The sequence below is a fragment of the Urocampus carinirostris genome, chromosome 17, assembly GCF_059441175.1.
Source record: "Urocampus carinirostris isolate Australia breed hairy pipefish chromosome 17, RoL_Ucar_1.0, whole genome shotgun sequence".
Taxonomy (NCBI): domain Eukaryota; kingdom Metazoa; phylum Chordata; class Actinopteri; order Syngnathiformes; family Syngnathidae; genus Urocampus; species Urocampus carinirostris.
In genome coordinates, this window is record NC_142365.1 from 1,776,307 (window position 1) to 1,790,536 (window position 14,230).

At 42.5% G+C, this 14,230-nt stretch overlaps 1 protein-coding gene across 1 annotated transcript in view; it reads left to right on the forward strand.

Annotated features, from left to right (window-relative positions):
• The window catches only part of lrch2 (leucine-rich repeats and calponin homology (CH) domain containing 2), a 42,340-nt gene that overhangs the window by 14,982 nt on the left and 13,128 nt on the right, over positions 1 to 14,230 (forward strand). The window contains exons 3-14 of the mRNA XM_088321396.1: positions 836 to 962; positions 2,502 to 2,607; positions 5,020 to 5,156; positions 5,216 to 5,346; positions 7,774 to 7,861; positions 7,937 to 8,033; positions 8,164 to 8,261; positions 9,411 to 9,478; positions 11,545 to 11,649; positions 11,728 to 11,796; positions 13,594 to 13,653; positions 13,724 to 13,772. Coding sequence (XP_088177522.1) covers positions 836 to 962; positions 2,502 to 2,607; positions 5,020 to 5,156; positions 5,216 to 5,346; positions 7,774 to 7,861; positions 7,937 to 8,033; positions 8,164 to 8,261; positions 9,411 to 9,478; positions 11,545 to 11,649; positions 11,728 to 11,796; positions 13,594 to 13,653; positions 13,724 to 13,772 — 1,135 coding nt within the window. The remainder of the gene's footprint in view (positions 1 to 835; positions 963 to 2,501; positions 2,608 to 5,019; positions 5,157 to 5,215; positions 5,347 to 7,773; positions 7,862 to 7,936; positions 8,034 to 8,163; positions 8,262 to 9,410; positions 9,479 to 11,544; positions 11,650 to 11,727; positions 11,797 to 13,593; positions 13,654 to 13,723; positions 13,773 to 14,230) is intronic.

Sequence of the window (14,230 nt, forward strand, 5' to 3'; positions counted from 1 at the left end):
TGTCCTGTTTAATGTCGGTTTCCAGTTTTGATTCTGTCTATTTTTGTCCTGTTTTTTTTCCAGTTTTCGTTCCCGTCTATTTTGTCCTGTTTAATTTCGGTTTCCAGTTTTGATTCCATCTACTTTTGTCCTGTTTATTTTTCACCAGTTTTCGTTCCTGTCCATTTTGTCCTGTTCAATTTCGGTTTCCAGTTTTGATTCCGTCAACTTTTGTCCTGTTTTTTTTTCTCCAGTCTTTGTTCCCATCTATTTTGTCCTGTTAAATTTCGGTTTCCAGTTTTGTTTATGTCTATTTTCGTCCTGTTTTTTATTTTCTCCAGCTTTTATTCCCGTCCATTTTGTCCTGTTTAATTGCGGTTTCCAGTTTTGTTTACGTCTATTTTTGTCCTGTTTATTAATTTCTCCAGTTTTCTGTCCCGTCTAGTTTATCCTGTTTATTTTCGATATCCTGATTTATTATCTATCCTGTCCGTCCCGTCCTGTCCGTTATCGACCCCATCCGTCCGATATCAACTCGGGCAATCGGAATCGATCTCGTCGGCCTCTGGCTTCCTTTTATTCCACGCCAGACTGCTGCCTAACGTGCATGACCCCTCATTTCCCGTAAAATAAAAGGCTTGTGTGAAAAATATCACGCGATTGGGTCCTGATCCTGTTCCGGTTCCTGACAGGTTTCTTTTTATTTTTGAGTTGTTATTTTTGAAAAATACAAAAACAAAAATAAAATGAGGTCGTTTTAGCACAAGTAGTCTCAACTCTTGATTGAAATGGTTATTTTCAGCCCTACCGTTGCATGCATTCTTAATATGCACGTTTCTCTTCTTACTCTCACCAGTCGCAATCTCATCTCCGTGTTGCCCAAACACTTGTTCAACCTCCCTCTCAAAGTTCTGCTGGTGAGCAACAACAAGCTGGCGTCCGTCCCCGAAGAGATCGGCAAAGCCAAAGATCTGATGGAGCTCGTAAGTGACGTCTCACTCTCAAGGTCATAGTCGGGTTCTGTGCTTGAAATCCTTGAAAATGTCAAGACCAGAACGGAGACAGGACCCACTTGCGTTGCCTTTCCCACAAGTTTTATTGGGAAGGAAGACAAAGGGTTGCGCCCACGATTGCTGGACGCGGGAAGCAGGTCGCTCTGAACGCAATTTTCTGTGGCGAGCGATGGCGGTGTCGGGAACGGAAAAACGAGTCAGTAGCCGGGACAGGAGAGCAAAAAACGTGGTTGGGATCGGAAACAAGTCGTAAGCCAGGAGAGGAGAGTAGACGTGGCCAGGATCAAAAAACAAGTCGAAGCCTGGGGACAGACGGGAGCAAAAAACAGGTGGGAGTTAGGGTCGAAAAAGGCTTGACTAGTGTTAACAGAGGTTCGCAGACGGACTGACAAACGGGGACGGATAGGAGTAGATTTAAATAGGGACAGGGAGCAGTTAGCGCCAAATGAACGGGCACAGGTGATGCATATCGGTAATCATGACAGAAAATGCTTGATTATTAATGTTTCACGGGTTGAAATGTGATTTAAGTGCTTGTCAATGCTTGAAATCGTTTCCTTTTCTCAACGAGTTTGCCTAAAAAGGATGCCGACGCTGCTCTACGGTGGCCTCACTTTGCCATCGCATTTCTTCTTCCCTCGCTGGCATGAGTTTGTACAGCACTGTCCTTTAAAGTCTTATCGCCCCCTACGGGTCTGGCCCAAGAGGACAAGTGCAATCTTTTCGTATGGGCCATGGAAAAAATGAAGGTGCTAAATTGTTATAGGAAGAACTTCCTGCAACTGAAAATGGAAGCTAGATATTACCGTGATTTGTACCCAAAACCGGGAAGAGATTTACTCAAGAGTCATGATTACTGATGTGACTCGGCTGTGCCTGCTCTTTTGGCGCCAATTCTGATTGGCCCCCTGTCCCTATTTATACCCACTCCTATCTGTCCCCTGTGGTCAGTCCGTCTGTGAACATCAGTGTATACTTGGCAAGCCTTTTTTGGCCGTGACTCCGCCCTGTCCCGTTTTTTTCCCCCGTTCAGCTTCGACTCGTTTTAAAAACTGACCACGTCTGCTCTCCCATCCCGGCTTACGACCTCTTTTTGTCCCCGACTACGTCTACTCTCCCGTTCTGGCTTACGACTCGCTTCCGACCCTGACTACCCTTTGCTCTCCCAGTCCCAGCTTCCATCCTTTTTTTGTCCCCAACCACATATTCTCTCCTTTTCTGGCTTACGACTCGCTTCCGATCTGACCCCGACCACGTTTTTGCTCTCCTGTCCCGGCTACCGAACCGTTTTTCCGTCCCTGATACCGCCATCGCTTGCGTTCGGAGCACCATCGGAGTACAAGAACCACTTGGTTCCCGTGTCCAGCGATCACCGGATCTTGGGCGCAGCCCTTTCTCTTTCCTTTAATAAAACTTGTGAAGAACGTAACGCAATTGGGTCCTGTTTCCGTTCCGGTCCTGACACGAGATCTAAAATTCATGTCTGGATCGATTTTTGTTCTCCCTCAGGACGTGAGTTGTAACGAAATCCAGGCGCTACCGGTCCAGGTCGGGAGACTCCGTGCCTTACGAGAACTCAATATCAGAAAGAATTGTCTGCAAATTCTTCCAGAAGGTCAGAGTTCAACGAAATGTTTTTGTTTATTTATTTTTATTTAGATTGGTTTCCAATCCAATGGTGGTTGAAACACTCACAATTTTAGGCACTCAATTGGATGATATTTAGTTTTCTAGCGTTAGGAGATCATTTCATCCTCATGCCATGAGGCTCTTGAACTCCACCCAGGGGAGTAAAAGCCCACATGAAACCCCACCCCCCATATTTGCATATTACCCTATTTTTATGACAGTGTGTATTTTTTGTAGCACTCTTTAAATACTTTATAGCAACACGTTGTATTTTTTGTATTCTATATCTATATTTTATTATTTTATTTTTTAACACAAGGATACTGCTGGAAGTGGGAATTTCCCAAAGGGGATGAATAAAGTATCCATCTATCTATCTATCTATCTATCTATCTATCTATCTATCTATCTATCTATCTATCTATCTATCTATATCTCTAGACATCTATCTATCTATCTATCTATCTATCTATATCTATATATCTATCCATCTATATATATCTGTATCTATCCATCTATATCTATCTGTATCTATATCTATCTATCTATCTATCTATCTATCTATCTATATCTATCCATCTATATCTATACATATCCACTGTAATTGTATTTTTTGTTGTCTGATATTTGTAGTATTCCTGTAGAATTTATTTTAGAATTATCTTTTCGTATTTCCGTAGTATTTTATGACAGTATTCCTATAGTAGAATGTTTTTGGTATATCTCGTATTTTTGGTGTATTACTGTATATTTTATTTTGTATATTTCTGCAGTGATATTTTTTTAACTTTGAAAAATAATAATTTTCTAGTATAAGAAAAATAAATCATGTCAATTACTACATAAGAAAATTGTGCTCATTGAAAATATGTGTTTTGTTATTTTACTTGATAGATAGATAGAGAGAGAGATAGAGTGAGAGAGGGAGAGAGAGAGAGAGAAAGAGAGATAGATAGATATAGATAGATGTATATATGTATAGATAAATAGATGTATAGATAGATAGATAGATATAGAGAGATAGATAGATGTCTAGATGTCTAGATGTCTAGATGTCTAGATGTATAGATAGATAGATAGATAGATAGATAGATAGATAGATAGATAGATAGATAGATAGATAGATAGATAGATAGATAGATAGATAGATAGATAGATAGATAGATAGATAGATGTCTAGATGTATAGATAGATAGATAGATAGCTAGATAGATGTCTAGATGAATAGATAGATATAGATAGATAGATAGATAGATAGATAGATAGAGAGAGAGATGGCTAGAGAGAGATAGAGAGATAGATAGATATAGAGAGATAGATAGATAGATAAATGTCTAGATGTCAAGATGTATAGATAGATAGATGTCTAGATAGATAGATAGATAGATAGATAGATAGATGTCTAGATAGATAGATAGATAGAGAGAGAGAGAGAGAGAGAGAGAGAGAGAGAGAGAGAGAGAGAGAGAGATGGTTAGAGATATAGATAGATAGATAGATAGATGTCTAGATAGATAGATGTCTAGATAGATAGATAGATAGATAGATAGATAGAGAGAGAGATGGCTAGAGAGAGAGATAGATAGATAGATAGATAGATAGATAGATAGATATAGATAGATGTCTAGATGTCTAGATGTCTAGATGTCTAGATAGATAGATAGATAGATAGATGTCTAGATGTATAGATAGATAGATAGATAGCTAGATAGATGTCTAGATGAATAGATAGATATAGATAGATAGATAGATAGATAGATAGAGAGAGAGATGGCTAGAGAGAGATAGAGAGATAGATAGATATAGAGAGATAGATAGATAGATAAATGTCTAGATGTCAAGATGTATAGATAGATAGATGTCTAGATAGATAGATAGATAGATATATAGATAGATGTCTAGATAGATAGATAGATAGAGAGAGAGAGAGAGAGAGAGAGAGAGAGAGAGAGAGAGATGGTTAGAGATATAGATAGATAGATAGATAGATGTCTAGATAGATAGATGTCTAGATAGATAGATAGATAGATAGATAGATAGATAGATGTCTAGATGTCTAGATAGATAGATAGATAGATAGATAGAGAGAGAGATGGCTAGAGAGAGAGATAGATAGATAGATAGATAGATAGATAGATAGATAGATAGATCGATAGATTATTCATCCCCGTAGGGAACTTCACACTTCCTTTTACTCCCCCGGATGGAGATAAAGAGCCTCATGGTAAGAGGATATGCAAACTGCACACCTTGTCCTTATTTAGAATGAGTTATTAAATATATATAAAAAAACAAAAACTTAGCAAATAACTATGCTGATCGATGGACCTTTTTTATGCGTATTTTTTCGGACCGCACGATTCCGTAATACTCTTTCTGGTTTCCTGTCGGGTGACAGAGTTATCCGACCTGCCCCTCATCCGACTGGACTTTTCCTGCAATAAGATCACCGAAATCCCGGTCTCCTACAGGAAACTCAGGCAACTGCAGCACATCATCTTGGATAACAACCCTATGCAGTCTCCTCCGGCGCAGGTCAGTCCGAACCGACCGGGCGCCACCTAGTGGAGGGATGACCTTTTCGCTGCTTTCAGATTTGCCTTAAAGGGAAAGTGCACATTTTCAAATACCTGAACATCCAAGCCTGCAGAGCGGACAAAAAGCCGGACACCTTGGACCTCCCGTCCCTCGGGAAACGCTTTCTGCCCCCGGCACTGGCAGATAGGTATTCCCAAAAGTCAAAACCTACTCTGTTTTTTGTTTTTTTCTAAAGCAGGGGTGTCAAACATACCCAGGGTTGGGTAGGGTTACTTTAACTTGATTACTTTCAATGACTTTGGGATTACTCCAATACCAAATATGCTAATACAAGACAAAAGAAACTCATCTCATCTCATCTCATTAGCCGTACCGCTTATCCTCATTAGAGTCGCAGTGGGCCATCTCCGGGCAGGGGACACCCTGAACTGGTTGCCAGCCAATCACAGGCCACGCGGGGACAGACAACTCACTCACTCATTCACACCTAGGGACAATTTGGACCGGCCAATTCACCTGACATGCATGTTTATAGAATGTGGCAGGAAACCGGAGTGCCCGGAGGAAACCCACGCAAGCACGGGGAGAACATACAAACTCCGCACAGGATGTCTGGAGCTGGATTTGAACCCACGCAGGAGGTTCCCATGGCATGAACTGTGCCGCACATGCGCTAACCACTGCGCCGCCGTGCTGCCCTACAAAATAAACTAAATATGAATAAAATAATGACTCACAACACGTGGTTAGCTTTCTCTCCTGGCTTTGATCTCTTCGATCTCCGGCAAAACGAACATCAAATGCGACAGAAACAAAATGAAAATAAATCCAAACATCATGTATTCCGTTACTCCCCAAGCCTGCACAAAATGGAGTCATTTGATTCCTATTTAGTTTCTTTTGTCTTTTATTAGCATATTCGGTATTGGAGTAATCAAAAAGTAATTAAAAGTAATCCAGTTAAAGTAACCCTACCCAACCCTGAACATACCTCAGGTCAAATCACATTTATTTCTATTGGCCTGAGTCACAAAATGTCTCAAAGGACTGCACAGCTTACAATGACAGCATCCCCTGATCTAAAACCAACATGCGGGCAAGGAAAAACTCAAAAGCTCAACATCAGGGAAATGAGAAACCTTGAGACGTGGTAATCCCCCTTCCACGATGACTAGGATGCAAAGGATTTTGCATTGGGTAACAATTCACAAAACATAGTCTGTCACAAACCAGTACAGGAAATAGGAAGCAGAACCCAATCGCGTAACGTTACGAGGAAGAGGAATGAGCGCGCACTTGGTCAGGGGATCCTTAGTCGCAGAAGTTGATCGGAACGAGGAAGCGGTCAAAATCAAACAGATCGGGGCGAGAACAAAACAGGAGCAAAACACAAGCTAAAACAGAGTTTCACAGGGCTTGGCAAGACAAGAGCAAAAACACAGGCAAAAACGGGGATTCACAGGGTTTGGCAAAACAGGAGCAAAAACAGGGATTCACAGGGCTTGACGTATCACAACAGAGTCTAGCAGGAGTTTCGCAGACACTCCGACAAAAGGCGACTCACAGGACAGCGTTTAAGTACTGACAGGGAGCAATCTGTCAACGTGTTTCAGCTAGTGTCCATGGGCAGGGCCAATTGGGCGCCCTGGCAACCGCGACAGAACCTGGCGGCAGACGGTGGGGACCAATTGGGTGCCATGGCAACCATGACATAGTCAACATCAATTAAAAAAAAACAGTTAATATGTAAAATTGTCAAGAAAGTAACAGTAACAGCGCCTTGAGCCTGTAAAATTGTCACAGCTTCCCATCTGTGCCGACCGGTCGATACAGACGTTGACATGCTTCGGGTCCAGGCACTGGTCCGATGACTCATCTCGAACCCGTCAGCCGGAAAGGACCGGAAAAGAAAAGTATGAGTATGCAGTTGAGTGTCATCAACATCTACAATATTATACTTGCAAATAATATCAACAAGCAGAAGCATGTAAATATTCAAAAAAGATGGGGCTAAGTACAGAGCCCTGTGGAACGCCACAAAGGACATCAGGATGTTCAAAGGTCAGATTGCCGTAGTAACACGTTACGTCAGGCTCGGATTGAATCCTGACAGACAATTCGGAGAGTAGCTCAAGAAAAAAATGAGGCGCATCTCGTCAAACAATGACCTGCAGATTTAAATATGTCCACTGGATGTCGCCACTCCCAAATGGCAAACCTCAGTGAGCTGATTCACTGTCATGCTACTGCTCAGTGCCTCAGGTCAGCCGATCATTTTCTGCTGGGGGTACCGATGTCTAAGAAGAAACTCAGAGGGGGTAGAGTAGGGGTCAGGAACCTATGGCTTGTGAGCCCTATTTTGCATTGCCGGAAACTCAGCAAAACGTCAAGTTTTGGACAACGGATTAGTTGCCACGCTTGGGATTGCCGTTGCTCACTGTTGTTTCAAGCGTTGCTCACCGACTTTGTGTGAACGCTCAGACCCGGGGAAAATGACAGGGAACATCGGTCCTGTGTCTGTTTCTGGTCTGTGACGCTTCTGGGCTAAAATGAGTTTGACCCCCCTGTTTTAAGAGGATTGTTTCACTCCTGACCAATTGGTTTCCATGTTCAGCATGGAAGACTTCTATCACGGTAAAAACCACGGGCCCGACTCTGGGATTGGGAGTGACAACGGTGACAAGAGGCTGTCGACAACAGAGGTCTGACGTCCGAGGGATCGAACCCCGAACGGCTTTTTCACCGGCGCGTTTTCTTTCCCGTTTTTCTGTCCTTAGCCTTCGGACGACGATACCGTCAGCCTCCACTCTCAGGTGTCTGAGACGGCCCGCGCCGATGCCCTCTCAATCCTTTCCAAAATGGACTCTTGCAAAGGTTACCCACAATAAGTATCCCCTTACCCGCCATAATCCAGGCCGGGGGGATTATTCAATCCAGTGCCTAGAAATAACATACACCATTGAGCGTTAACGTGCTGCTCGCGGATGCTTCCTCCCTCTATCAGATCAGGATCTGTATGACTTTGTAGAACCCCACCCGGACCAAGATCCTGCTCTGTCAGAGTCTGACGGACAGCAGAACTCTCGGGCCTCGTGTATCAAGGTAAGAGGCCGCCCCAATCCTGGAAAATGTCCCAGATCCGTGATAGGATAGTCTTCCTTTTCATTGATAGATAGATACCATAGATAGTTACCATAGATAGATACCTTAGATTAGATAGATACCATAAATACCATAGTTGGATATCATAGAATCTATGGCATAGATAGATAGATACTATAGATACCATAGATAGATACCATAGATGCATACCATAGATGGATACCATAGATAGATACTTGATTCATCCCCGTAAGGAAATTCACACTTCCAGCAGTATCCTTGTGTTGATTATCAAGAGATTAACAGGATGGCCTCGGGGTGCTGTGTTGTAGTTTAGCAACAGCAGAGTGGATGACGTCACACGCTATGCCAAAAGTTTTTCATTAGCACAGCCAGTTCGGCGGTCTTATTTGGTACAGAGATCACATTTCCCATGATTACAGATGGTACCCAAGACTAATAACGCCGCTAGCCGCTTAGCCTTCACCTTAGCTCCAGCTCTGCAGCCACGATAGGGCCCCCTCACCTCGCCGGCACGAGAATTCTTCAGGGTAAGGAGTCGATTCCTTGAATAAACGCAGTTTTGTGCGTTAAAACCCATAACCATAGGATAGTTAAAGTGTAGTTGTCAAACAGGACAAAAAACAGGACGGAGATAGAAGCAGACTCTTAAAACAATAAATCACAAAAAGAGCAAAGTCTTAAAATGCATCTTAGCTGGAATACAGCTGGGGTAATAGTGTCAAGCCTAACTTCTTATTAAATTTGAAAAACGAAACATTTCCAAAATGGCTACCCATTTGAAGACGACCTGTTTACAGCTCTGAAACCTCTGCCACAGTGTGATTTTTTAGTCATGGTGAAAGAGTTGTAAATGTTTGACTTCTCTTTCCAGAAGTCAATCACTGATTTTGCACACTTGCGTGTGATAATCCAATGTAAAAATGGATCCTGAGTTCCATCAATTCATTTTTGACTTTGATTTAAATACACGTTGTAAATATGAATATGAATTGCTACTGCCCCCTAGTGGCATTTTTTGTCGAAGAAAATACCCATTTTTACAGTAAATAATGCTTTTCAAGACTGTTTCATGTTTCTATATTTTTGGCATAGACATTTATATGTTGCTTGGATTTTTGGTTTCAGGAATTGGAAAAGGTACTCAACTTGTCTCACCCAAGCAAAGACACGGAAAGCTGGAAAGACGAATCGGGGTAAGATTAAGGCTTTGGGAATTTTAGACGAAATTTTGGTGCTGATGACTGACGAGACAAAGCAGAGAATGCTTTGGGCTAGAGGGTGTTGGGAATTAAAATGTAGCGTTTACCAAAATGTTCAAATGAGTTATCTGACTCCATTAACCAAACACAATCTACATTCGGCGAACAATGTAAGCCGACATTTTCACACGGGTGCAGATTTATTTTCCTTCACAATTTAACCGAGTATACTCCATCGAAAACGGCCGAATTAGTGTGGCTGGCATCTCTGGGAAGCCCTCTTCTGAAGTCTTTAGCTCTCTCCTTATTGGCCCACGTCTCCCCACAAGATGGTGTGCCGGCTCCTCCAATGGGCGTGCCAAGGAAGCCCAACGTGGGCTCCACCACCTCGTCGCGATGTCAGGAAAACTCAAAACAACACCGAGCGTTTCCACGTCATCAGGATGTGCTGATTATCTTATCAGCCTTACGTCCCGTTCCTGCCGTTCCTGTAAACAACATTTTCCCCCAGGGTGCCCTGACCTCGCACCACAGCCTAGCCAGTGAATATCTTTTGCATTAAATGCAATTTGTTTTTGATCGTATAAAATCCTTTATAGTCCAATGTATAAAATCCTTCAAGGGGAAGATTTTGTTAAGTCAAATCCCGTTTATTTGTTTGGCTCTTAATCACAAGAAGTCTCAAAGGGCTTCACAGACTACAGACTATGATGACAGCATCCCCTGATCTAAAACCTACATGAGGGCAAGGAAAAACTCAAAAACCTCAGCATGAGGAAACAAAGAAACATTGAGAACATGAGGTCATCTTCCATTCTAGAATGACTAGCCAAAATGGATGTAGCAAAAAAACGACATTGTCAACAGGAAATCTAGATCATTCATAAACTATAGAATAGAAGTGAGTTTTAAGCCTAGATTCAAACAGTTCCACTGAGGTTGCAGACCTAATTTTAGGGGGAAGAGCATTTCACTGCACCGGGGCCGGAATGCAGAGCGCTTTCAGACCTGCGGATTTATTCTTGGCTCTTGGGATCACCAGTATACCAGCATTTTCCCAGGAAAAGGCTTTGACCTGGAACATAGGAGAAAATCAAATCTGAAAGATATGAGGGAACAATTCCATGTATAACAGAATTTTGAAATCCCATCTTAGGCTAACAGGGAGCCAATGCAGGTTAGCTAAAATCCAGGTCATGTGATCAAACTTTCTTGTCTTGGTTAAAAGCCTGGCTGCAGCATTTTGTACCAGCTGAAGGCTCTTGATTTTGGACTTCGGGAGACCGGAGAGTAGGGCATTACAGTCATCGAGACGGGAGGTCACAAACGCGTGAATAATAATCTCTGCATCCGACTGAGAGAGCGTAGGACGAATTTTAGCAATGTTCTAGTAATATTCTTGACCTGTGTTTGGCAGGACAGATTTTTGACTGAGTCACTCTGGATTATATTACATTTGTCAATGTTCAGAGCAGAATAAGTCACGGCATTTAGATGGACCAATAACGAACATTTCGGTCTTCTCAGAGTTAAGGCCCAAGAAGTTGAGTGCCATCCATTCTTTGATCTCAGTGAGGCAGGCCTCCAATTTTCCACTATTTAGTGTGGCAGATTCCTCCATCGGCAGATAGAGTTGAGGAGAGGAGGAACTTTAGTCCGTCTCCTTGGCCGCGCTCCTAACTCTGGGGGGCCCTTCCCCCACCTAACTGCATTTATTTAAGCAGAACAAAGAAAGAGAAAGAAACTGATATTATACTTGTGAATAATATCACTTCTTGGAAGCATGTCAATGTTGAAAAGTAGGGGACCAAGTACTGAGCCCTGCGGAACGCCACAGGTCACACTAAAGGGCTCAGATGTCATTTCGCCATATTTAACACAGTGCGTCCTGTCTGAGAGGTAGGATCTGAACCATGAGAGGACGGTTCCTGAGAGACCGATCCAGTTTTAACCCAAACATATCAATTGCGTAGCTAACCAAACGGCAACCGTATCCCGTCGGCAATCTGCAACGTGAACTATTTCGGAATGTCCTCATTCCTGCGGTGTCGGCTTTACAGCTCCGACAAGGAACTTCTGCTGGAGGAGGAAGACGACCAATTGAAGGAAGTCCTAGACTTGAGGAAAATCGCCGTCCAGCTTTTGCAACAGGAGCAGCAGAACAGGTCCGGGGTTTTCTCCGTCGGTCATCTCCACGCAGGGCGACGTTACAATGGTTTTCCTGGTGTCGCTTGTCTTTCTAGAAGACGTTCCTTGATCTGCAGAGCGGAAAGTCTTATCCACCGGCGCAGGATGACCGGTCGCGCTCACAGGTAGGGAGCCCGTTGCCGTGACGACACGTGGACAATGGAGCCCGATGGTCAGAATTGTCAAAAATTTCAATGAATATTCCTCTTTCTTCCTTACGGTGGCGGTATTGCTTCTCGTGAGAGGTAGTCCGACCTGTTACTTGCATCTATTCCATTGATTTTTTTCTAGGTTTCTATAAACAAACAGTATTACTTGCTAGTTTTAGAATAAATTAGACAAATTGTTTTTTTTCCTAATACAATACAAAAGATTATTAGTAGGGCAGCACGGCGGCGCAGTGGTTAGCGCGTGTGCGGCACAGTTCTAAGGTCTTGGGAACCTCCTGCATGGGTTCAAATCCAGCTCCAGACTTCCTGTGCGGAGTTTGTATGTTCTCCCCGTGCTTGCGTGGGTTTCCTCCGGGCACTCCGGTTTCCTCCCACGTTCCAAAAACATGCATTTCAGGTGAATTGGCCGGTCCAAATTGTCCCTAGGTGTGTATGAGCGAGTGAGTTGTATGTCCCCGTGTGCCCTGCGATTGGCTGGCAACCAGTTCAGGGTGTCCCCTGCCCACTGCCTGATGATTGCTGGGATGGGCTCCAGCACCCCCGCGACCCTACTGAGGATGAGCGGTGCAGCTAATGAGATGAGATGAGATTATTAGTATTTTTGAAACAACATAAAGAGAAATCCTGGGTTGGGTTGAACAAATGACCCAATCATTGGATATTTGGGGTTTAAAATGGAGTGAAATAATTTTAGGGTTTATTTCAAACAAATGATTTTATATAGGGCAGCACAGCGGTGCAGTGGTTAGCGCATGTGTGGCACAGTTCATGTCATGGGAACCTCCTGCATGGGTTCAAATCCAGCTCCAGACTTCCTGTCCGGAGTTTGTATGTTCTCCCCGTGCTTGCGTGGGTTTCCTCCGGGCACTCCGGTTTCCTCCCACGTTCCAAAAACATGCATTTCAGGTGAATTGGCCGGTCCAAATTGTCCCTAGGTGTGTATGAGCGAGTGAGTTGTATGTCCCTGTGTGCCCTGCGATTGGCTGGCAACCAGTTCAGGGTGTCCCCTGCCCACTGCCCGGAGATGGCTGGGATGGGCTCCAGCACCCCCGCGACCCTACTGTTGATAAGCAGCACAGCTGATGAGATGAGGTGAGATGAGATGAGGTTTTATATATAATGCATTTAAAGATATTGCAAGAGTTAAAAACTAAAAGATTTAATGCTTTGTTTTTGTTTTTCAATCACATGATTTAATACTTTAGGCTACAAAATGATCCTGTTTTTATTACAAATGATCAAAACCAAAATACTCATTTTTAAATGATACGTTTTTCTTTTTTTTTTTAAAGTATCCTTTTTTTGAATTACAGGTGAAGGTATTTAAATACAATTTTGGGGATTAAACAAACAATGAAATATTTGGGGTTTAAAACAAAAACATGACGAAGTTTTCAACACATCACTTTTGGTACCAAAATAATCGGATTCTTATTACAAATGATCAATTATTTTCTTTGAGTCGAAAACAAAAAACAACAAAAACATTTGTCCAAAAATGGCACAATTCTTTGGGGTTCATAACGAAACAATCGATCTAGGTTGTTTCGATGAAACAATCGATTCATCTTTTTAATCAGGCTTATTAAATTATTTTTATTACAAGCGATTTGATATTTTGTTAGAGTTAGAAACAAACAAATAAATAATCAATAAATAGGACTTGACTCATCCCTTTGTCAAAGAATGGACATTTCGAAGGGACTCTGATTTTGTTGCGTCGGTATTTATTTCATTTTCATTTCCTGGCAGATTCCTCAGTCACTCCGGGAGCTCGGGAGGCAAAGCCAGGCCTCCCCCTCAGCCTCGGAGGTAGGTGCTCACCGAGACTTGTTGACCCAGTTGTCGTTTTCTAATCAGTTTGCATATATTTCTTATTCAGCGCCTCTTTGGACGAAGGGAGTAGCAGCCCATCCATGCCGAGTGGCCAGGTAGGACACAATTGTGTAGGGCAGGGGTCTCAGAGTCAATTGAGTTAGGGGCCGTTGCAGCTAGTGTCCAAACCAGGTGGGGCCCACCAAAAACAGCGCTGATCAAAAACTCCGCTCGTCTTAAAGGGACAGTGTTTTATATTTGGCCGTGTGTGTTGCAACCAAAAATGAGTCCAAGGAAGATCACAAACTGAAAGTGAGCAAAAAGCAGCCTTTCACAAAGAAAGACCAAAAGAAGGAAAAAAGGTAGGAAAAAAAAGGAGGCAAGAACAAATAGGGGAAACGAAAAGAAAAAGAAAAGAACAGGAAGAGAAAGCAAAAAAAAAGGAAAAAAGTAAGGAAATAAAGAAAAAAAATGTAAAAAACGCATTTTTTTCTTTTTTCTTTTAATTTTTTTAATTTTTCTCTTTTTTATTTTGCCATTTTTTTTTCTTCTTGAGTTTCACTTTTTGTCTTTT